The sequence below is a fragment of the Artemia franciscana genome, chromosome 15 (genome assembly GCF_032884065.1).
Source record: "Artemia franciscana chromosome 15, ASM3288406v1, whole genome shotgun sequence".
In the NCBI taxonomy this organism is placed as follows: domain Eukaryota; kingdom Metazoa; phylum Arthropoda; class Branchiopoda; order Anostraca; family Artemiidae; genus Artemia; species Artemia franciscana.
In genome coordinates this window covers 12,523,070-12,549,032 of record NC_088877.1, presented here as the reverse complement: position 1 = coordinate 12,549,032, position 25,963 = coordinate 12,523,070, and the positions used below count along the sequence as shown (strand labels likewise).

At 35.0% G+C, this 25,963-nt stretch overlaps 1 protein-coding gene across 4 annotated transcripts in view; it reads left to right on the top strand.

Moving 5' to 3' along the window:
* The window catches only part of LOC136036058 (uncharacterized), a 159,797-nt gene that overhangs the window by 22,726 nt on the left and 111,108 nt on the right, over positions 1 to 25,963 (top strand). For 2 of the 4 annotated variants that reach the window (XM_065718012.1, XM_065718013.1), the window contains exons 3-7: positions 3,079 to 3,259; positions 9,678 to 9,836; positions 15,901 to 16,033; positions 20,404 to 20,444; positions 24,222 to 24,428. In XM_065718012.1, coding sequence (XP_065574084.1) covers positions 3,079 to 3,259; positions 9,678 to 9,836; positions 15,901 to 16,033; positions 20,404 to 20,444; positions 24,222 to 24,428 — 721 coding nt within the window. The remainder of the gene's footprint in view (positions 1 to 3,078; positions 3,260 to 9,677; positions 9,837 to 15,900; positions 16,034 to 20,403; positions 20,445 to 24,221; positions 24,429 to 25,963) is intronic. The other 2 variants (XM_065718016.1, XM_065718014.1) reach the window with 1 other exon arrangement.

Genomic DNA, 25,963 nt, shown 5'->3' with positions numbered 1-25,963 from the left:
CGATATTACTCTGAGAGTGGTAGTCAGAGGTTTAAGTTTCAAAAGTAGCCTAAACCTGAGGGAGTGTTTGTTCGGTATGATCTTCGTTTCCGGCCCAATTTATGATTTAATGCAACTTGAACAGAAAAACAACGTCCGCAATGAATTAATCTTTAACCTTGATATAAGTTACTGTCTTTCTGGGAAATAAAAACTAATCACAAATACATTCACCAATGGTTTCTTATTCAACCAGAAAATGAACCAAAACGGAAGACTAAACCATCCACAAAAGTAAACATGCTTACAGAACCTGGATAAAAAAAGGGAAAAAATACAGATAACTTTCTCTGACTGAAACGAGTGAAAATGAAAACTTAATTTAAGTAATTAGTCTTGATGAATAAAAACAAAATAACAATTTTTTTTATTGAAATTAACATACGGTAATTAATCCATCAGTTTTAAAGATTCCGCATTGTAATCACTAAAATAAAAACATCTTGAATACTAAGTATTATTAAAAATTAGTTCACATTACTGTCACCATTTTATGCAGAATTATAAGGAATGTGAACGCAAGCAACTGTCAAGCTGCTTACCCATCGCACGTTTTTGTGACCCCCCCCTCCTGTTGAGATTTTCACAGCGTAGTAAAAATAATCTTTTTTGAAAAATAATTTTATTTAAAAAAATAAAATTTTTGAACGATCCCGCCAAAAAGTTCCTCCATAGACAATTCTCCACCGAAAAATTCATTCTGTAGGAAATTCGTCATCTACGAAAATTTCCCTCTCACTTTAAGTTCTCCCTCCTTCCTCTGAAGAAGAATGAAATTTTTTTTTTGACATTCAAAGGCAACTTTAGAATTTAAAACGACAAGAAGTATATACGAAAACTAGCCAGACTAGCTATACCCAAAACTATAAACTATATACCCAAACTAGGAAAAACTATATACCCAAAACTAGCAGAGAATAATATGAACAAAGATATGAAACCTAAAAGAAACATAAATTATAATAAGCAATTAAGTCACACCTAAATCGATAATAAATTATACGCTTAAGGACGGTATAGATCTTGCCATACCCCTTTAAGGGCTGGAGTGTCAATTAAGTGATTTTTTAAATTGAAAGTCTTTTTCAGCCAATTGATTTTATTGTTTTTTCACATAAGGCTTCCCTTGGCTCACAGATTTACGACTGCTAATGTCAAAGTGATCGGGGACAGCAAGTTTGATGGTCTTTTCTCGGTCGCCCTAACACTCTGCCTCCTCTTAGGAAAGGTCCAGTCCCCTTTGCCAAGCCAATCGAAAAAAAAAGATTTTTGACCTTTTTCGATCCTCATTTTCAGACAGAGTACTGTGCCCTCAAATTAAAATTTTTTAATACAGAAGGGTCCACATGGCCCAAGACTTTTGGCCCCTTTTGGGCCTGATATTTAGGTGGATCATACCCCCAGATCAATTTTTACTATGCATTGGCTCCTTGGCCTGAGGATCAAAGACTTTTAGTTTCGAACTGATCAGGACAACGAGTTTTTGGACCGTTACCAGGCCTCCTAACATCCTATCCCCTTAAAAAAGCTGTGATCTCTTAGCCGAGGCAATGATTCGGAAAAGCTTCGTACGAATTGGAAAAAAAAATTGTCCTTTCGTTCGGGCAAGATTTTCAAGGAGAGGCGCGTGCACCGAAACTAAAAATTTTCTTGTATGTTAGGGTTTGCTTTGCCAGAGAACTGAAGTTTTAAGGTTCAAGCCGTTCAGAAAAAATGGTTTATTGGCCCTTTTTTGGATCATTTTCAGGCGAAGCAAATTTTTCCTTTGATTTTTTTTTCCAATTTTTTTTTTGCCAAGATAAAAATTGTTTCTAGTGCCGATTTTGTGTCCTTACCCCGACCCAAATTGTCTTGTGCATGTGGCTTTCCTTAACCTTACGAATGTAAGTTCAAAGTCGTTCGAAGAAAAAAATGTTTTGACTCTTTTTGGTCAATTTTTAGGGGAACTGTGCTATTTTTGAGGAATTAGGTCCTTTTGGCCCGGATATTTACTGCTAAAAGTTCTACAATGATCGAAAAAAAAAATTCGGTTCAGTTCTAAATCTCCTAGCATCCTTACCCCTTCTATAAATATTTGATACCATTAGCCCTGGCAACGATTCTTGAAAGTTTCAAGCCAGTCGAAACAATGTTTTGGTGCCCTTTCTGATCCCTTATTTGGGAAAACCAAATTTCCTTTTCAGTTTTTTCTTGAGCATTTGGGTTCTTCATTGTCCAAGGACTTAAGGACATAAGATTCCGTCCTATTTGGGGGGGGGGGGGTTCATGCCTGTAGACTGAAATTATTTTTTAGGTTTACGCCCCCTTAGTCCAGGGACTAACAATTATAAGCTTCCGTTCAGAAAAAGTTTATTAGGCCTTTTTTATACCCCTTTTTCAAGGTAACTAAAAACTTTTTAAATTTTGTATTTCTGCATACGGGTCTCTTACCCAAAGGACTTAAAGATACTTGTTTCGAGCCAATCAGATGTAAAACTGTTGGTCCTTTTTTGAGCCCCTTTTGTTGGGTGTTATAACCCCAAGCAATCTTTTGTGCATTAGAGTTCTTTCGGCCCAAAATCTCACAGCTGCAAGCCTCAAACTGCTCAGGAAAGAGAAGCTTTTTGGCCCACTCTCGGGTCTCAAAAGACCCCCTCCAATCTCAACAAAATATGTACTTCTGAAGGTGACCTTAGGTGGAAATAAGATCTTAGGTGACCAATCAGAGACCTAAGATCATCAAATCTCCCCCTCCATCCCGCTAAAAAAATCTCCTATCCGTGAACAAGTGCCAGCGTGCATGGTTTATGGCTCTTTTTCAGGGGCTGGGGAGGGTGGTCTGGTCATCTTTGGAGCTAAATTTGTGGGACCTTTCAACAATTCTGAACAAAATGGCTATCTCAAACTTTCCATATGATATCACGGGGGGGGGGCTACGAAGGAGGTCAAGTAGTAGAAGTGGTTAAAAGGAAGTACTCCAAACGCTTTCGAACATTTGAATTCCAATCATCGTGATTGAACGTTCTTTGATTTTATTTATAAACTATTCTATTTCTGTAGTTTTTGTATCCAGCCAGAAATTTCTGAACCGACATCCATTCGGAGCTGGTAAGACACAGGCTGATTTTGATTGTCCAGAAGAGTTTGGATACTACCCTCATGAAACGGACTGCACTCAATACTATGTTTGCGTATTTGGAAGTGCGTTGCAAGAGAATTGCCTGGGTGGACTTGTATATAGGTAAGAGTTCCTCTTAAGGATGTGGATAGTGGTAAACATGATGAAGAGAGATAGAGAAAATCAAAGAAAAAGTTTAGTTTTAGTCTTTTAGACTTGACTGAAAGAAAAATAAAATATAAAAAGTACGTGTTAAAATGTGGCAAGGTATCTGTGGCAGTTCCTCTTGTTTGATTAATAGATACAAATTTTAGTTTTGTACTCCTTTGACGTTTTTTGTTCTCCAACAGACATTTAGACATTTACTCCTTAGACGTTTGTTGTTCTCCAACAGACGTTTAGACGTTTTACTCCGTATACGTTTGTTGTTCTTAACATAAATCAAACAGTTCGTGGTAACAAACTGCGAGTAAGGAGCGACCGGGCTCAATAGCAACCTAAACTCTAAAAAACAGGATTTTGATCCTAATAGATATATCAAAAGAATTGGCTTTTTATGCTGATTTTAAATATACAAGTTTGATCAAGTTTAATCCTACCCATCAAAAGTTACGTGATCTGAGAATATTTGCCTTCTTTTCCGAAAAAAGGAAAACCGAAAATAAAAGTAATAAAATCTTAATAAAAATCACACTATCAGATTTAGCATATCAGAGAACCCTGCTGTAGATGTTTCAAGCTATCCTATCTGCTCAAATTTGGAATTTTGTATTTTTTGCCAGAAGAAGGATCGCGGATGCGGGTTTATTATAAACATAAAATGGCTATAGCCATAATGGCTAATGAGATGATTGAGATAGCCATTTTATTCAGCATAGTCTAAATGTGTTGTAACTATGTATTTGAGGACGACTTAATCCCCCACAGTTAATCCACACAGACGTTTTCAGGGGGATTTTTTCTGGTTGTGGTAGGGGGATCGAGTTATGTGGGAAGATCTTTCCATGGAGGAATTGTGCATGGGGAAAGATAATTTCTATGAAGGAGGCGCTTTATATCCCTGCATTATTTAAAAAAAATGATCGAAAATCAAATAAAAAAAATGTGTTTTTCAACTGAAAGTAAGGAGTTACATTAAAACTTAAAACGAACAGAAACTATTACGCATATGAGGGGGTTCATCCCCTCGTCACTACCTCTCTGTTTACGCTAAAGTATTTTTAGTTATGTCAAAAGAGCTAGTTATTCTAATTAAATGGCCTTTCTGATTCAGGCCATTTCTTAAAGAATTAAATAAAAAAAAACTAGTTTTTTTAACTGAAAGTAAGGAGCGACATTAAAACTTGAAACGAACAGAAATTACTCCGTATATGAAATGGGTTGTCCCCTCCGCAGTCCCTCGCTCTTTACGCTAAAGTTTGACTCTTTGCCACAATTCTACTTTTTAAAACAACTAAAAACTTAAGCGTAAAGAGCGTGGGACTGCGGAGGGGACAACCCATTTCATATACGGAGTAATTTCTGTTCGTTTTAAGTTTTAATGTCGCTCCTTACGAAAAAAACTAGTTTTTTTTTATTTAATTTCTGAACGTTTTTGAATTAATGCATGTTTGATTTTGGCTCTCCGCACATAAATTATTGAAATGAAATTAGTATATTAATTTTTTTTTGGCTAAATGGCTTTCTCTTAGTTTTGATCAGACGATTTTGAGAAATAAGGGGTGGGGAAGGAGGCCTAGCTGCCCTCCAATTTTTCGGTTACTTAAAAAGGCTACTAGAACTTTTAATATTCAATGAACGTTTTTATTAGTAAAAAGTATACGTAACTTAAGAATTAACTTACGTAACAAACTTTTATATTCTTATATTTTTATTATGTGTACGAGGGGGTTTGTACCCTCGTTAATACCTCGCTCTTTACACTAAATCGTAAGTTTTGTTCCAATTCTTTAAGAATGACCCCTGAATCAAATAGGCCGTAGAATAAATAGTTGAAATCACTAAAAATATTTTAGCATAAAGAGCGAGGTATTTATCTCCTCCTAAATACCTCGCTCTTTATGCTAAAGTATTTTTAGAACCCTTCATATGCGTAATAATCTCTGTTTGTTTTAAATTTCAATGCTATTCCTTACTTTCATTTGAAAAAACGTTTTCATGTTTATTTTTTCATTGTTTTTTTTTTATAGTAATGCTAGAAAATCCTGCGCCCTTTTCATTGAATTTTTTCCCCCATGGCATATTTCTCCAAGGAAAGATCCTCCCACATAGCCCCCTCCTTCAACCCTACCCCCAAAACCAAAAAAATCCCCCTGAAAACGTCTGTACACTTCCCAATAACCATTATTATATGTAAACACTGGTTGAAGTTTGTAACTTGCAACCCCTCCCCCAGGGACTGTGGGGAAGTAAGTCATCCCCAAAAACATAGTTATTAAGATTTTCGACTATGCCAAACAAAATGGCTATCTCAATATTTTTATCCGTTGACTTTGGGAAAAAAATGAGCGTGGGAGGGGGCCTAGATGCCCTCCAATTTTTTCGGTCACTTAAAAAGGGCACTAGAACTTTTCATTTCCGTTAGAATGAGCCCTCTTGTGACATTCTAGGACCACTTGGTCGATACGATGACCCCTGGGGAAAAAAAACAAACAAAAAAAAACAAACAAATAAACACGCACCCGTGATTTGTCTTCTGGCAAAAAATGCAAAATTCCACATTTTTGTAGATAGGAGCTTGAAACTTCTACAGTAGGGTTCTCTGATACGCTGAATCTGATGGTGTCATTTTCGTTAAGATCCTACGACTTTTAGGGGGTGTTTCCCCCTATTTTCCTAAATAAGGCAAATTTTCTCAGGCTCGTAACTTTTGATGGCTAAGACTAAACTTGATGAAACTTATATATTTAAAATCAGCATTAAAATGCAATTCTTTTGATGTAGCTATTGATATCAAAATTCAATTTTTTAGAGTTTTGTTTACTATTGAGCCGGATCGCTCATTACTACAGTTCGTTACCACGAACTATTTGATTGGAACAAATTTTGAACTTTACTGTAAAGAGCGAGGTATTGACGAGGAGCGAACCACCTATATTACGTGCATGAGGAAGTTTGCACATTATTAATAATATAAACAATAACACATGCCCATATAAGCAATAATTTGTTTGTGTTATTTTGCGGCCAATCTTAGCATTTAATGTTACCATAAGCAGCTTTATTAGTATGATTTTTATGTAATAATAAACCAATGTTTTTGTATGTGTTCGGCTTGTGGTGGTTTCTAAATAAAACAAAAGTAAGTTTTTTCCAACTGAAAGTAAGGAATGGCATAAGAAACTTAAAACAAAGATATTACGTATTTTTCATGTAATATTACACAATTATTACGTATTTCTTTTAATTTTTATGTAATAATAAACCAAAGTTTTTGTATGTGTTCGGCTTGTGGTGGTTTCTAAATAAAACAAAAGTAAGTTTTTTCCAACTGAAAGTAAGGAATGGCATAAGAAACTTAAAACAAAGATATTACGTATTTTTCACGTAATATTACACAATTATTACGTATTTCTTTTAAAGATATTTTCTTTCATCTATTTCAGTAATTTCAGGCTCAACTTGTGACTTTCATTTTCATAAAAACAGTTATGACCTCTTTGGCCGTTTCGTTACTACGCCTTACAAAATTAGTTCCGTAAGTATCGCTAATTTAAGTTACATGGGAGACTCTTTCCATGGAGAAATCTCTCGTGAGGGAAGGGAATTTTCCATGGAGGGAGAGCTGTATTTCCCAACATTATTTACAAAATGATCAGCAATTAAATAAAAGAAACAAATTTTTCAACTGAAAGTAAGAAGTAACATTAAAACTTAAAACAAACAGAAAATATTACGTATATGAGATGAGTTGCCTCTCCTCAGTAGCTCTCTCTGACGCTAAAGTTTCTTTTTCAACTTTTAAAAGAGGCTATTAATCTAATTTAATAGCCTTTGTGATTCAGGAGTCAAACAACTGAAACAAAAATCAAACTTATGTTATTATAAGGTTATTTTTAGTTTAAAAAAAGTAAAATTTATGTGCAAATTTGTTTTAATTATTCATATACGTGAGCCAAATTCAAAATTTACAATAATTAAAAAACATTAAGAAATTAAACAAATAAAAACAAGTTTTTAAAACTGAAAGCAAGGAGCGACATTAAAACTTAAAACGAACCAAAATTATTCCGTATATGAAAAGGGCTGTCCCCTCCTCAACTCCCCACTCTTCCCGCTAAAGTTTTTATTGTTTTAAAAAGAAGAGTTATGACAAAGAGTAAAACTCTAGCGTAAACAGTGGAGCGTTGAGGAGGGGACAGCTTCTTTCATATACGGAATAATTTCGGTTCGTTTTAACTTTTAATGTCGCTCCTTACTTTCAGTTAAAAAAAACTTTCTTTTTTAATTTAATTTACTCGAAAGTTTCATCATTGCTGCCAGCATTTTGACAAAACAGAAATGAAAGAGACCAAAAAACAAGATAAATCGTTACAATTAAGATAGTGAAAAGTGAGTTTGACTCAAGATAATGTGTTTTTTAATTCACGCCTGGAACTTTTTTTTTCAACAAATAAAAAAAAGAAAGTTAGGAAGAAAAAATACATGATTGTTGCATATTTTGTGATAGACAAAAACTGTGATGTTATATGATTGTTATACACAGAAATTGCCGGGAAAATTGTTTAGTTGTCTGATAATAGTTGAATTTTCAACCCCATAAATTGTTTGGCATAGTAACTATAATTTAAAAGTTGACAACAGAATGGTCTCGACAAGTGAATATAACACATTTCTTACCATTTGTGAAACTAGGGACACTCAGCATCAGGTAACTGCTAAATATGTTATATATCTCTAAAAAAGCTCTAAAAATAAGCTATATAAAATATATACAGTGATTATAGCTCGTAGCTAAACAGTTTTTATGAATATAGGGGTACTTAGCTTCAGGGAAAGTGCTGGAAGCCTATAAAAGTTGCTTGTAGGATTTCTTTTATGTTTGAATCAAGGTTTTCATTTCAAATATTATGAATTGTATTATAAGTTTCAAGAGATTTAATTTTACACTAACTAATACGTTTTATTGAACGGTTGCTGAAGGAAACTTTTGAATTGTATCACTAACTTGTATGTCTCGATGAGACTATTCCAATAAATAAAACCTAAATAAACATTTAAATTCCAATAAGTAAAACCGCTTTTTTTAATGATAATCACATAAGTTTTCATATCGAAAATTAAAGCTAACTCTACAATTTAACACTGGTTTATTAAATAAGAAGACTTGAGAAGAAAATTAGAAAGGTGTTTTTTTTTTTTTTTTTGTAGAATTCAAGATACAGTTTATCCAATCCTTTACTGTTTTATTCTATAAAGGATGATCAAATGGTTGAACACCTAATAATTTTTTCTTTTGTTAATTGCTATGTTAAGGCTTGCCTAGTTGCTTCTTATATATAGCCTTTTAGAGAGTTCTAAATATTTTCCTTCTCACATACTTACTAAAAGTAGTGAATAAACTTATTTCTTGTCACACAACTGCTGTAAGATTGTTTTTTCTGCTCTATCCGTATTCTTTAAAACGCTTTTATCTTCTTGGTTTATTTGTCTTTAGATAATTTCCATTATTAGTATTTTCTTGTTCACTCAGTCATAACTCTTTTTCAGCTCTTTTTTTATTATAAGCTATTTTCTCTTATTCTTTTATTTGGGTGAAGTATTTAAATTTCACTTGGCCGAATTTTCAAGGCTTCTCCTCTTGGGGTGCAAAATATTGTAGCTTCATTCTCACCTCGATATGCGGTATAGATCACTAAATATGTCTTCGGACTGAAAAAAAAGACCTCTTCAAGTAAGGACATGCTATTTTGGAAGAATTCTATTGTTGTTTTTCTATGTACTATTTCAGATGAGAAATTAAAATAAAATTTCCGGGATGTAAAACTTTATATACTAAATAGATGCAATACCGGTATAGCAAAACATCCATAGCCCCCATCCAAGAGGGGTCCATATCCGAATAGTCAAGGGACATGGGCTATATAATAATTCTCTCTCCAAATTATTGGGGGGGCGTCCTCCCGCCTCCCCAAAACGACACCCATGATAATAAACACCTTAGATTTTATCATTTGCCCCTTCTTGCCCCCTTCTCCTCTCAGTTACACCACTGTCTATCACCAGCACCAAATTTTGAGTTCTAGTACTTGGGGACATCTTATGCCATTTATTCCTAACAGTTAGAACAAACTAGAATAAACTGAGTCCCCACTTATAACTCCCTACCCAAACGTTGATCAACTGCTTTTCAATCAGAAATTGCAATACCGGTATAGCAAAACATCAATAGCCCCTATGCCCCAATTTCGCCGTAATATTAATTCAATATCCCTATTTACGTTTAGATTCAACATTACACCAACCCTCGTAGGAATATGTCTGTGGGTACTCGAGAACGAAAATTTAATTAGATGAGATGATAAATATGTTCGCTTTTTAGTCGTGAGCTACAAACCTGTGACTGGCCCAGAAATGCAGACTGCATCACTAACTCGAGTAGCACCGGTCACCTAGATGATCACAAATTCAGCACAATAAGAGTCGTAGACACCAGAACACATAGCACAAGTCCTCGATCTATACCAACTCAAGAAGCAAGGTAGGCTGTTTTATTTTTATATGTACTTGTAAATAATTTATTATAATTATACATATAATATATATATTATAGATACTGCATTTTGTTACATGTATTTATATATATATATATATATATATATATATATATATATATATATATATATATATATATATATATATATATATATATATATATATATATATATATATATATATATGTATATATATATATATATATATATATATATATATATATATATATATATGTATTTGTGTGTGTGTGTAATTATTTTATATATAATAAAACTGTATATATATAATAGTTTATTTTTATAAATAGTATACTTGACTCTTCAATGGCTAGTAGCCTACAAACAAAAATAGAAAAAAAAAATTAAACTAAGCCAAAGAGGAGTAAATGGAGCTGAAAACCTGCTCAATTGTGGATGAAACTCTAAAAGAGTGTCCCAGACCCGGACCCTTGAAAATTACCACTTTGCCACTTTGACTTAATTCTAATTTTAGGGAGATTGAAAACGTTAACCTTTCCACTGAATGTGTCAATGAAACCTATGTGTAGTTGTCAAACAGTTCGTGGTAACGAACTGTAGTAAGGAGCGACCCGGCTCAATAGTAACCAAAACTCTAAAAAATGGATACCAATTTGGTACCATATTTGGTACCATAAAAAATCGATAAAAATTTGATACCAATAGCTACATCAAAAGAATCGTATTTTAATGCTGATTTTAAATATATAAGTTTTATCAAGTTTAGTCTTACCCATCAAAAGTTACGAGCCTGAGAAAATTTGCCTTATTTTAGAAAATAGGGGGGAAAACCCCCTAAAAGTCAAACGATCTTAACGAAAATCAGACCATAAGATTCAGCGTATCAGAGAACCTTATTGTAGAAGTTTCAAGGTCCTATCTACGAAAATGTGGAATTTTGTATTTTTTGCCAGAAGGCAGATCACGAATGCGTGTTTATTTGTTTGTTTGTTTTTTTGGGTTTTTTTTCCCAGGGGTGATCGTATCGACCCAGTGGTCCTAGAATCTTGTGAGGGGTTTCATTCTAACGGAAATGAAAAGTTCTAGTGCCCTTTTTAAGTGACAAAAAAATTGGAGGGCTCCTAGGCCCCTCCCACGCTAATTATTTTCCCAAAGTCAACAGATCAAAATTCTGAAGAAGCCATTTTATTTAGCGTAGTCAAAAAACCTTATAACTATGTCTTTGGGGACGACTTACTCTCCCACAGTCCCCGTGGGAGGGGCTACAAGTTACAAACTTTGACCAGTGCTTGCATATAGTAATGGTTATTGGGAAGTGTACAGACGTTTTCAGGGGGTGGTTGAGGGAGGGGTTGAAAAGAGGGGGATATGTTGGGGGAACTTTCCATCGAGGAATTTGTCATGGGGGGAGAAAATTTCCATGAAGGGAGCGCAGGATTTTCTAGCATTATTAAAAAAAAAAACAATGAAAATATAAATATCTAGAGTTTTTTCGACTGTAAGTAAGGAGCAGCATTAAAGCTTAAAACGAACAGAAATTATTACGCATATTAGGGGCTCACCTCCTCCTAATACCCCGCTCTTTACGCTAAATTATTTTTAGTGATTTCAACTATTTATTCTACGGCTTTTGTGATTCAGGGGTCATTCTTAATGAATTGGGACAAAATTTAATCTTTAGTGTAAAGAGCGAGGTACTGACGAGGGGGTGAACCCCTCATATATGTAATAAAAACATGAGATTACAAAAGTGCGTTATGTAAGCTAATTTATAAGTTACGTTTATCTTTTACTAATAAAAACATTCGTAAAAATTAAAAGTTGTAGTTGCCTTTTTAAGTAACCAAAAAATCGCAGGGCAACTAGGTTTCCTCCCCCGCTCTTTTTTTCTCATAATCATTCGGTCAAAACTATGAGAAAGCCATTTAGCCAAAAAAAATAGCAAATTTCGTGTTAATTATTCCTCTGCGGAGAAACCAAAATCAAAACATGCATTGATTAAAAAAAGTTCAGGAATTAAATAAAAAAACAAGTTTTTTTTAGGTGAAAGTAAGGAGCGACATTAAAACTTAAAACGAACAGAAATTACTTCGTATATGAAAGGGGCTGCTTCCTCATCAACGCCCCACTCTTTACGCTATAGTTTTTTTTACTGTTTTAAAAAGCAGAGTTGAGAGAAAGAGTCAAACTTTAGCGTAAAGAGCGGGGCGTTGATGATGAAGCAGCCCCTTTCATATACGAAGTAATTTCTGTTCGTTTTAAGTTTTAACATCGCTCCTTACTTTCACCTAAAAAAACTTGTTTTTAGCTGGACCAAGGGAGCTGAAGACCAAGCTCTTCAAACTACAGATTGGAAATCTTTGCATGATTTGCATATGAACTAACGGTAGCTTGTCAAGTTTTCTGTTCTGTGTCAGTGGGAGGGACGAGACCCAGGGCCTATAGCCCATTTTGTGTCCCCTAGTTATACAGAACTTAGTCCTGACATGGTTTTGATTTCAACAATTTTTAACATACCCACGTTTCTGCTAAGTTCATTTTTGGAGCCTTCAATTTGTCGATCAGGAATTTAGTTACAAAGGTTTCAACCCTTAATTTTAAGATGGAATGAGCTATTAACTTTTCAAAGTGGCTTTTAAAAAGTAAATTTGTGGAAGTAAATAGCTATGAAAGCGTTGACCGTGGCTATGAGAGCGATTGAAACACGTTTTTAACCGAGATAATAACATTTTGTCACAAAAAAAGGAAAATATGTTGTCTGGAAGTGAGTGTGTCAGTTTCAATAATAAGACATTAAAAAAGACAAATTCTTAAACTGCGTAATTTTGGAGATTCAACTGGTAAAAATTACGATAAGAACTGCATTTCCATGCGTTGTCACACCACTGCATCCCTGTAATAGCTGACGAGAGTGGTCTTAACGTCAGAGAAATAGGTGCGTGTTAGTGAATGAGATTTCTAAGGTTTCTCAAACATATTCATTCAAATTTGTAAATTGAAATCTCGGTCCGATGCCATATTGGGCACGAATATCGGTTAGACCCTTCAATCAATTGATAGATAAAATACTAACTGAAACCTGATCCGCCTAGCTACCGAAAAGGGTATAACTACTGAAAAGAATCCCACCTGTCTGATTTTCTTTTTTCTATTTCGATTATTTAGCTCATCCATCAAGATTCCAAGGATCGTTAGTTTATAACTTTCTATGGTGGACAACTGTAACCGTGACTTTCCCTTTTTCTGGGCTTTCAGGGACCCTGTTGCTTCCTGTAAATAAGGGGACCAAATAAAATAGTGTTAGTAAAAGTTTAAATGTCTTCTGTCAATTATATTCGATGATTATGGAACTGCTCTTTGAAACTTCCGACCAAGCTGTTGGAACTTGTCGGAAATGTCAGAACTGCAACTGAAAACTATGCAACTTCCGACAAATGTTAATCAATATACTAGTTTGCGAGTAGATATATCTAAGATTTTAGATAACCCTGATGTCCGGGCAGTTCTTGGTATTGATAAAGTTTCCGAATTTAGTCCGCAGGAGGGGTGTTCTCTGAGGTGTTGGTATATACCTAAGAAGAGGGGTAGATCAAACGCTTATTGTCCTCCGTGGACAACTTAATATGTGAAAACGTGAGAATATTTGTAGCATTCAGGAACAAATATAACGTTTTAATCGCAAAACAGTTTGTTTGGGACCTTTTATTTTCTTATTGAGGAGTTTTTCAGCCTCCACCCCTCGATTTCGTTTTCTTTGTCTGGGTATCTGGGAATCTTCTTTTGTTCGAGTGGATACTGTCTATATTTCTTTGCACACAAAAGTGAGTAGTTGTTCGCATGGTCCTTCAAATATCGAAGACAGATCAAATGGTTGCAACTCAAAAACAAGAGCTAAGAGCTCATATGGCACTCTTGACAAGGCCGGAAGAGCCAAGAGCTCATATGGCATGAGCTCTAGCAAAATTGTAAGAATCAATAGATTGATTTAAAAGGAAAATCAGAGGCTTAATGCCGGTTGGGATTTAAAATAAGAGCTTTGAGACACGAGGTCCTTCTAAATATCAAAATTCATTAAGATCCGATCACCCACTCGCCCAAATCGGGGAAAACGACTTTATCTAGCCAATTTGTGCAGGTCCCTGCCACACCTACCAATTTTCATCGTCCTAGCGCGTCCAGAAGCACCAAACTCGCCAAAGCACTGGATCTCCCCTAACTTCCCCAGAGAGAGCGGATCCAGTCTGGTTACGTCAATCACGTATCTACGACATTTGCTTATTCTACCCACCAAGTTTTATCCCGATCTCTGCACTGTAAACGTTTTCCAAGATTTCGGTATCCCCCGCCTACTCCCCTCGGTGTCACCAGATATGGTCAGGATTTAAAATAAGAGCTCTGAGGCATGAGTTCCTTCTAAATATAGAATTTCAATAAGATCTGGTTACCTGTTCATAAGTTGAAAATACCTCGATTTTTCTAATTTTTCTGAATTAACCCTCTCCCCAACTCCCCCAAATAGAGTAAATCCGTTCCAATTATGTCAATCACGTATCTAGAACTTGTGCTTATTCTTCTCATCAAGTTTCACCCGATCTCTCCACTCTAAGCGTTTTCCATGATTTCTGTTTCCCCTCTGCAACCCCCTATTTCCTTGGATCCGAATCGAATCGAAAATGGAGCATCTGATACATGAAATCTTTCTATATATCAAGTTTCATTAACATTCGATCACCCATTCGTAAGATAAAGATACCTCAATTTTCGCGTTTTCCAAGATTTCCGGTTTTCCCCTCCAACTCCCCCCAATGTCACCGGATCTGGTCGGGATTTAGAATATAAGCTTTGAAGCCTAAGATCCTTCCAAATGTTAAATTTCATTAAGATCTGATCACCTTTTCATAAGTTAAAAATACCTCATTTTTTCTAATTTTTCCGAATTAACCATTCCTCAATTCCCCCCCCCCCGGATGGTTGAATCGGAGAAACGACTATTTCCAGTTTAATGTGGTTTGGTCCACATTTTTCTATTTTTTCCGAATCAACCTGTCTCTCTGCTTCGTAAGCAAGTCTCTGCTTCGTAAGCAATTAGACTTAAAGAAAGATGATATGAGAGCTAGAAAAAAAAGCCATAAGATAAATAACATCATTAAGAGGAACTAGAGAACCAGAGCTCTGTAAGAATTTCTTGTATTTTGCTGTTGTCTTTTTTTTGGAAAAGCTGGATTGTTTTTTTCATTAATTTCTAATTTATGGTGGGGTGGACGCAACTGCACCATAGCTCAGGCCTCATTGGCCCATTGCTTCCACACTTCAGTTGGCTGAGTTTGCAAAGTCAAACCACAGACCCATAATCCAAGCCAGGACTTGGGTCTTGGCAACTCCAGGATCTGAGCCTGCATTCTGAACAATAAGGGATTGTAAGTCCAGTGTCTATACACTTGGTTGAGGGGGTCTCTTAAAATTTCTTAGTGACACGCAAGATTGACCGAAGAACCTTATCAAGAGCAACGGGCTTTTCCATTGCACTGTCACAAGGCACAATTTTTTATTGTTATCCAGTCTATACGGACTTTCTCAGAGAACAAGAATAAAACCTTTTCAGGGAAAAGTAAAGACGAAGTATTTCATGCTATCAGCTCTACGAAAATTACAAAAATCTAAAAAATATAATTCAAATGCACAAGACATTATATACCACTAGTCTAACTTTACATTCGGTTTTGAGAAGCCGCTTATTGTCTCGCCATTTGGTACAATGACAATTCTTTTTTCCAAGTTCATATTTTATGGTTTGTGCTATTTGTTTCCAAAACTACTAGCTACTACTGCTACTAACAATTCATTGGAGCACCGAACTTCCTAAGGCCAACGCAACTACGCACACTCCCCCTCTGTCCAAACCTACTCAAAGCCTTACTCTTTACTACTCCCTCCCATGGAGCTCCAATTCTGTTTAAATCCTTTCTTTTGACATCTTCCCTCCCCCTTCAGGAACTAATTAGCATATAATAGTTTACTGAGGATTTTGTAAAATTTAGATTTAAACTAGCTATTCTCTTAACTATTTTTCAGGATTCGAAATGGTGTAATTAGACCGGGGCAAGAGGAATTGGAGACAGGATTTTCACCGAGTCCAATAGAAATTGATAATAGACTTCAACGAGGAGGAGCTCGAAAAATCGAATCGGCAGCAGGGATCCAAGAGGTAATCAGATTTTATTTTCTACTTTCGTCTATTCTACTGTTTTCTAAACATTCATTTAATTTTCTTTTTGTGTTTCCTCCTTCTTATCAGAAAAGTGGAATTAACCACAAAATACTTTAGATTCATATAGAACCAATATATGAATCGCATACTACTACTATCCCATGCTCCATGAGAATGGGACATTTCTTCCTGAGAATATGTCTTGCCTGTGTTTTTCCTCCTTTTTTCAGGTTTCTCTCCTCTTTCCTCCTTCTTGTTCCCTGAGAACGGAACATTGCTCAGCTAGTACTTATCTTACTTATCTGTTTCCTGCTTCTTCACAGAAAGCAACCACAAAATACTCTGGGTTTGTATAAAGGTGATGTTTGAATCCCATACTGTTATTCCATATTCCATGGAAATGGACATTACCTAGTGAATATGTATCCTACTTATTTATTTAATCACCTCTGAGACATGATTAGAAAGGACCGATGCCTTTGTACTGTTTACTCAAGTCGCCTAGTATGGCTAACCTGTATATCTAAATATCAATTAGTTACTAGGACTTCACCTCTCCCCGTGAATAGATTTCTCCCCATTTTTACTACTCTGACTACCCCCCTCCTACCTCATATATTTCCCAAATTCCTCTCATGTATTGTTTTCTGTTAACGGGGCTGAGTTAAATGAATTTTTTCGTAGCAGCTTAGAAAGGCTGCAATGCAAGGTGTTCACTACATGGACTTGAAATTGTTACACTTTTCTCCTCTCTTGTTTCCTGACCACTGGGCCTTACGGGGGGAGGATGTAGAGGTTGATTTTTTTTTTCTTGAGACTTGAGCTTATTATTACTGATTTAGGTTTTACTCTGTTTATGTTTAAGAGATAAATCTTATTAAAATCTTATCAATCATCTGCAACTGCTGGAACCAAAAATTACTCTGCAAATCATTTATAAAGAAAACTGGAATAGATTTTCTGTATTTAATCACCTTGTTTATAACGCTGTGTTTTATTGAACTCTTAAGATAAAATCTAGATGGGTACTGCAAGATAAATACCTAATTGAGACTTAATGCACTTTTCCTGTTGCTTTTTTTTGCAGTTGCAGTAAAACTTAAGCGGATGCAAGAAAGCTCCTACATCGTTACGAAAACTCGTCGTTGTAAAACCATTCTATAAACCTTATATCTTCTTCAAAACTTTCTTTTTCGTGTTTAATTTTTGACAGATCTAGAAGAAAGTTAAAGGTAGATAAATCAAAATTTCACGGCAATAGAATAGTTGGGATGAAAAAAAGTGTGGCTTTAGCTCAATGTGGAGAAGGTAGAAGTGGAGAACGACTTCTGCTTCTGTAGCCATTGCTCGAAAGCTATTGATATGCAGCAGAAACAAGAGGAGTTACAGCGCTGCTTACTTTGAAATTCAACATTGGCAAAATGCCAAATTTCACAACTTGGTCGGTACAATGCAAAAGCATGGACAAAAGAAAACGAAAATATGCTTGACGTTTCCTAAATGAATTGCTTTTAAGCATAGGTCTTGGTGAGGAGGTAACACACCAAAATTTTTATAAGCGAAACTGTTTAAATCCAAAAACTATATGCATCAAAGAGCGAATAACGTGCCTTCAACATATCCTCATGATGTTTGAAGACGGTATTCTCTAGAATATTTTAACTAATTTACCTACAGGAGGGGGGTTAGGAAGAGGCTAAACTCTTGAGATGAGGCTGACAGGAGATCACAAAACTAACTTAGAGTTGTTAGGAAAGCAAAACGAAGTAGAAGCTCTAAGTGGAATGCGACTGAGGAGTAATTTTTACTAGTGTGTCCCTGTGCAACGAATTTTAGCTGTCGCAGAAAGAGTATATTTTTAAGATGTCTCCCTGCTGGTTGCATGATTTAGTCCCATTCTGCTTGCCAATTCATAGTTACCAGTGTACTCTTTGTAGGTTTCCTATTTAGAGCTGGGATCTACCGTTCGGCCTGCTCTACTTTTCTTCTTTGATATTCTGGAATGCCAAAATGCCATTCAGCAGCAGAGACCCTCATTAAAAAAAGGAAATTGTTGACGATTCTCTCCTTCTCTCTTACAGTAGATTGCCAAGATCTTGCGAAGTTACCTATGAAATAGGCAAGCCTGAATGAACACGGTTATTTTGCTTCCATCTCTACCAGCTTTTTAAGCTGACCAAGGACTATTTTCTGTTTACTTTAAACCCTTCCTTACAGCCAGCTCCCTCCTAATGCTGGGACAACCTTCTTTTCGCATGGCTCTAGATGGTTGGCTGAAAGGGCAATCTTTGGCAAGCCATCCCAACCTTTCTTTTGTTGTAGCCCTTGAAATTGGGATAGAACCACAAGGGCTTCCTTCTGTAGATTTATATAGAACGCTGAAAATCTTGAGTTACTAGTAACAAGTTATAGCAATAAGGGATAAATGACTTGCAAAAAGCTAACTGGGATATAATGCACGAAGATTGGAAAACAACCTGAAAAGAGGACCCAAAAAGAAGGAATTTCCTGTTTTGTTGGAAATTGGATTAATAAGCCTCCTTAAGGATCGCTTACTTAACCAGCACGTCCAAATGTGGTAAAAATTATTTAAATGCTTCACTAATTAAATAATTAGAATTTTAAATAATTAAAAATTATTTAAACTCTGAGCATATCTTAAATATACCTACTGTATATGCGTGTTTGTGGTTGGAGGCGCAGGGTGACTGTTCACCAATATTTAATCGATGTCGTTGGACACTTACGCTCAAGTCACCTACTTGACCACCACATCTAAACTTGGTAAAAATAATTAGCTCTTTACTTATGCTATTTCTTCATTATGGGTTTTTCAGGCGAAGTTGGTAGAGTGAAAATAACTTTTTGTGGGTCAGATTTGATTTCTACTTAAAAAAACAACACTTGAAATGCACCTGATTTTCCTTTGGAGCCTCAAAAAGTGGAGACTGGAGCTACCATAGAGAGAACACGAAAACGCGTGGCTTCGCCTGAAAAAGCCATGATAAATACAATAATTTCCAAGCATATTTCAAACATAGCCACTATTTATGTGGATTTGTCGTTGGAGGCATGGGGTCTACTGATATTTGGGACATGTTTTTGGACACAGAAAAAGAGAGGGTAGGGTTGCAGTATACTTGCCCTTTATGTGACTCTCTTAAGGAAGGCTTATCCTGTGTTTTACGCAGGTGCAACAAATTTTTTCGCCAATCTCCTTTAAACGGTGTCCACCATCTTTTAAAGGTGAATCACTTTTAAAAGGAATTACCGGAATCATCATTTCGTCAGTGACCTTTAAAAGAAGTCACCGGACTTGCCATTTCGTCAATCACCTTTAAAAGGTACTGACCGTCTTTTAAAGGTGAATCACGTTTAAAAGAAATCGCCGGAATCTCCATTTCGTAAATAACCTTTAAAAGGAATCACTGGACTTACCATTTTACCTCAATCACTTTTAAAAGGTATCAACCATTTTTTAAAGGTGAATCACCTTTAAAAGAAATCATCATTTTGTCAATCACCTTTAAAAGATATCACCGGAATTACCATTTCACCAATCACCTTTAAAAGGTATCACCGTTTAAAGAGGGGGCGGAAGAGAAGCTGCCATACATGTTATTATTAACTTCTTCTAGTTTTATAAGAGAATTTGGCAACTTCTGACCAAGACTGCAGTCCTTCTTCTGTTAATTTTGGGTATAGTTTGCATAATTAATATTTCACATAATAAATATGATTAATTTTATTTTATACAATTACTTCTCATCTGTAAATTCGATTTTGTCGTTTATATTTCAATGTGTTCAATGTATTGCATGTGGCCTAAAAGCTCGTTGCATATGAAACTGAATTCTGGCTGGTATTCCTCCCTCACATATTTTTGATCCATTTTGTATCAACTTCACTCATTTTCAAATTACACCCTTCCAAAAGACTAGTCAAAGCCAAGTAAATGGACAATCAATATCTTACTAGATTATAAAATATCGTATTTGTGTTGGCAAGCATTATAGTTTTAATTCTTACTAGGGAAGTAAGTGTGGATGAAGGGTGTATGGGCTCCCCGAAATACTATTTTTTTTCAGAATTTCGGTTGGCTTCCCAATTATGAGTATAGTTTTTTTATTCCCTTTGCATATGCCTGATTCTCTTAACCGTAAAAGTCCTTGTATTATACTTTATTTAAAACTGCCAAGCCAACTATCACTACGTATATTAGTTTTTCATAAAGCGGAGACGATTTTAGTATGGGAAAAAAATAGAGGGTATTCTTATAGTACTATATAATATGAGCTTTTATTTTGATTGATATAGAATAAGTTTCAGAATACACTAGAATTCAACACTCTATTTTTTTGTTATAGGTCAATAATGCATTCGAAGCTAAGACAAACGAAGATCGGAAGTAAGTAATATATTTCATAAACATCTATGTATATATGTAGCAAGATGTATGTTTATGTACACGTATATGTGACTATATATTCTGTCAATGACTTGATATTACTTATTTCGTAAAATGTTTTTTTTTACATTTTTGGTCTTATAGGGTTTGGATAGATCAATATAGCTCTCTTCTGAATAGCTATGCATAATAACTAGTCTGCCTTTTCAATACTCCCTTTATTTAGAGCTTTCTTCCACTTGGTCAATTTAATAAATATTAGGTTATGTGAAAAAAATTGTACTAATTTCTTTCAAAATCTTGTTATTAGCTTATCCTTATGGAAGGAAAAATTTTGCTATTTTCGTTGAAACAGTTCATTACCAGGCTCTTAAATAATCGAGATTACCTTATATTCAAATTTATTTAATATTCATCAAGTCTATCAAACAAAATCACCCAAATGTCAATTTCTAGCCAGATTTTGCTTGATGGCGCTACACAGGCCGACGTAAATTAACTTTTGTGACCTGTAACTAATATATAGTGTATCTTTAAGTTCCATTTCTTTCTTATGCAGAACTTAAGATGTGAAGAAATAAAATTATCCTGAAGTTCTATTGAATAGTTGTTGAAAATCAAAACATTTCCTACTAAAAAACGACGAAATTTTAAGAAACAAGATAACTCTTTTAAGAAGCAAGATAAATTTTAAGAAACAAGATAACTCTTTTAAGAAACAAGATAAATTTTAAGAAACAAGATAACTCTTTTAAGAAGCAAGATAAATTTTAAGAAACAAGATAACTCTTTTAAGAAGCAAGATAAATTTTAAGAAACAAGATAACTCTTTTAAGAAACAAGATAAATTTTAAGAAACAAGATAACTCTTTTAAGAAACAAGATAAATTTTAAGAAACAAGAGAAACAAGGATAACTCTGCACTGTGTTACCCTTTCATCGTTGCTTAGAAAGGGTTTTTCCTGTTGTTGTTTTGAGTCTGTTTTAAGGTTTAGTTTGTATATTATCCTTTGGACTTTTATCTGTATTTTTTTATTATTCAACATTGAAGACAGTCAAGCGGAGGTCTCGAACGAAATATTTCCATGATTATCTTCGATTCTTCACTGGCTGTTATTATCTTCGTTTCTTTCTTATGTGTGATTCTTTCATTTTGTCAGGATTAGCCAGTGTGGTCTCAGGCATTATTTATTTCCTACTTTGGGCTTCGTATATTTGAACGGCTATGGAAGTAAGAAAATACTTAGAAGATTAAAAGACAATTTGAAAGATCGTTGATTACCTTAGACAGTGGTTCTCGAATTGTGGTATGCGTGCCCCTTAGATGTACGCAAAAAATTTTAGGGGCTACGCGGCCGGCCAACAAAAAAAAAACACTTTAACTCTAGGACTGGAAATTCTATTTATATTTTAGCTGTAGTTTACTTAGTACCGGTAACAGAAATGGGGTACCTAAATCTTTTGTGGGTAAAAAGGGGTACAGTGTCTAATTAAGTTTGAGAACCACTAACATAAGAGATAAGTTAGATACAGTTAGAACCAGGGTCATCAAGAGAAGAGAACCGGGGCGAAACCCCCCAGGTTTAAACTGAACTGAAGGGCTGGATCTAAAAGTGAAACAAATTTAAAAAAAAACTTTAAAAGCTACGAAGCCACTGTGTTTTTGGAAGTGGTGACGCTCTAACAAAAGCTACAATAAAAGAAGAAGAAAAAAGGAAAAAAAAGTAGATTTGTATCATCCGCTTGATTTGCAGCAAATCGTACTAGGCATTGTACTGGACATCGCACTGGGCATTATAATCATTTTGTAGCATCTCAGCTAATCATTATTAAAAGCTCAATTAATAATGCGTTAGACCGTTGTAGAGGGAAAAAGGTAAGTTATATTACTACGTTTACAGGATGCTCCGCAACTTCTGTCGCTACTGCACCACTTTATGTTTACAATGGGGAAACTTGAACTTGGTTTATTTGCAATGAACATAACATACAGTATTTGTTTCTTTTTTCATTAGCGACCAGAAAAAGCAATATAATACCTGTCAAAAAAAACTTTGATTCAGCTTAATAAGCTCTTCTAAATCCCCGCAGGGCCAATGGTTACCTTGAAAAAATTACTGTTAAATGTATTCAGTCGTTTCTGTCCAGATGTTATTTTAAAAATAGTGATTTCAATCTTTTTAATTTCGCGGAATCCTTACAGTAAATTACATGTCTCAAGAAACCACACAGTATGTGACTCCACCATATCTTTGTCAAATGATTTCACTTTATTCCTTGTAGGTCCTTCTTCCTTGGGGAGTTTAGGAGCATTTCGTGGGACCTGGGTTTCTGGTGATCCCTGAATGAGAAAAGGAAGGGCTAGGAATCCAAACTGCACTAATGAAAAAAATATTATTTGGAAAATAGATTTTCCGCGTGAGACATAGACAGAACACCCTCCCGGGTGAAGTTAGAAAAGAGATTAATAATGAACTTTCTCATATATTTGTATCTATCTTCTTCTTGGGAATCCTTCGATACCCCTGTCACCCTGATACTCCAGATAATAATATAAAATTTCACCCAATCACACAAAACTTTTCATATAAAAACGACTACACTCTAGGAAAACCTCTCTAGGAATCTAGGAAGTCTAGGAAAACCTCTCTAAAAATATATAAGTCTCTAATAACATTCGAAGGCTCAGGAGAAGATTAAAGCCTGGATATCCTTTCATTGTAAGTTTAACGGCAGTGCTGAGAATATAGAAAGCTTAAAATTTTTATATTAGTTTATATCAGAACGGTAGGGAATGACCAACAAAATACTTGTTGACTATTCTATGATTTCCTACAATCAGATAGTTTGTAAGCCCTGAGTAAGCTGAATAAATTCTGAAAATATAAAAATTTATCATTCCAAGCAAAAATTAGTTTTGCATTGATTCGTTAATTCAGAAATGCCAAAAAATACTTTAAGATGATTAAATTTATGTATCTATTATTTATTCTTCCTGTTCCTTTAAAATTTCTCAGAACTATGTAGATCCTTTCACTCGCTTATCACTGATTCAAATATTGATGAAGATTAAGTCAGAACTATTATTTGCAGAATTATTGAACTTGGTAGCCTACCAAAGGGTAGGGGTGTTTCCTATTTGAAACCAGATCTTTGATAGATTATGGTACCAAGTTCTTAAAAATCAATGTACAATTAAAAGTTGAACGTGTTTAACTTTACCGAGTGGCATCGATGAGGGGATGGAATTGCATATGCCTCCTTACATTTTCATCCCTTTAGATTTGAGAAATACCTTTATTGGGGGTAACCTCATCGGGAATGCCTTTTTTTGGTATTCTCATTGCAAAAGTTGAAAAAACAACAAATCCCCCTTAAGATAAGATAAGATTTATTCATCATGAAATACACATACAATATTAAATTTTACTATTCCCCCAGACTCTCTGGCCTGTAAATAAGGGAGAAGATTCCCCTTCCCTCCGAAATTTTGAAAATCTCCCATATCTAAATTATTGTAAATTAACACAAGTGACCTTACCTTCATTTGCATTTTTAGGCAAAGTTGGCTATGTTATTCAAGAAATGGATAACCAATCAGTGCATCCAAAAAGGGTAAATTTGGCCCAACCCATTAACAAGGGCAATAACTGCTCATCTGTGCAGAGGGCACTGCGCCTAAATGCAAATGAAGACAAACATAACTAATCTAGACTGTTCTTACATATATTCCTGTATTATTGACCTGTTTACTTATTAACTTTATTGATACAACAGGTTAAGGCAAGGGCGACGTTATCAGCCACAGTACTACCCAACTGAAGAGCAATCAATCAGACTGGTAAATGAGACCGTTTATGAGGATTATAATGACTACTATGACGATACTTATGACGAACAAACTTTTACGTACGAAGAAGAACAACCAAAGAATGAAAATGTACCGTTAAGTAGACGACTACCCATTACTACCTTTCAAAATAGGTATTAAAACCCTTCCGTTACTGACAAAACAAATTAATGACTTTATTATTACTTCATATATCCTACGATCTTTGTCTGACTTTCTACACTTTAGTTTGAATAAATTAGACATTCGAAAGCCTTTATTAACTTAATAATTAATTACTTAAGAACTTTGTTCATATCAAAACTGTTGCTAGATTTGATGCTTTATAATATTATCCATATAAGAATGTTTTCGTTTTTTCTTCAGTTTTTCATTTTTTTTTTTGTATTTATTCTGCCCATCTTCCACGATAAATATGTTTCAGACGACAATAATCAAATAGCCTTACCTTAAGGTTGCCAAATAATCGTCGATTAAAAAAAAACTCTACGCTTCTTATTTCTTGTTGAACCCAAAGACATTAAAATACCAATGACATCAACATAAGAATACAACTCACCCCCCTCTGGACACATACCATATTCATACATGAAAACCGCGATTTCCTAGGGTTCCTATTCTTTGTTTGCTTCAACATTATGAAATTTCCATTGTAGTACTAAATTTTCGTCAGTGTTGCCACGTTGAACCGTAAAAATTGACAAGTTGAATTCGACTGCGCATTTTGTCCATAAATATTCAAACATCAACAGCTTTCTACTTAACCAATCTATATATCAGATTTCTTCACTGTCTTTGGCAGTTTAACCCTCAGCATTTAGCATTTTGGCAAGTTACTGTGCAACTTTTCACTCAACTAATCTAAACAATCAAATTCATGTTCACTGTTCTTAGTACTTTAAGCCTCAGCAGTTAGGAAATTAGCTATTTGCCGTGCAACTTTCCACTTAATCAATCTAAATAATCAGATTTCATTTTCTCTGTCCTCAACACTTTAAGCCTCAGCAGTTAGCAAAATCTACTCAACCAATCTAAACAATCATATTTCATTTTCACTGTCCTTGGTACTTTAAGGCCTATTCATGGTGAGAATTTACTAATATCGAAATTTAGCTAGCGTCAATTTGAGCCAGTCGGATTTTTCATAGCATTTTCAGATTCGCTGAAAAATCCTCTAAAACCTCTGATTGGCTCAAATTAGTGCTAGTTAAAACCCGGTATCAGTAAAATCTCATTGTGAAGGAGCCTTTAGTGTGACAGAGGTAAAGGCATCTCCAAATGCTATCCATGAAATATCAAAATGATCTTGGTCAATTAGGGTAATTTTACCGTCATTGAAATCTAGTTAAGAGGACCTCTATGACCGAACCCACTTAGTGTAATAACAAAAAAAAATCCCCCATAGATTTTGACAAAATTCATTTTGCCCCCCTCCCCTAATTTTCATGAATTGGCGCCATTATGCTTTACATGCATGAAATTATTACAAAACATCAGGGTATTCACCACGGTCAGCTCTTACAGTGCTACTTCTGCCTAAATTTGCGTATTGCACAGCAATAATTGGTGATACAGTAAAAAAAATTGACTGTAATAGTGGTAAAATAGCGCTTTCGTGCTACAGGTGGCAACCCTTAGCACGTGCTACAGCGCTGCGTATAATAAAAAT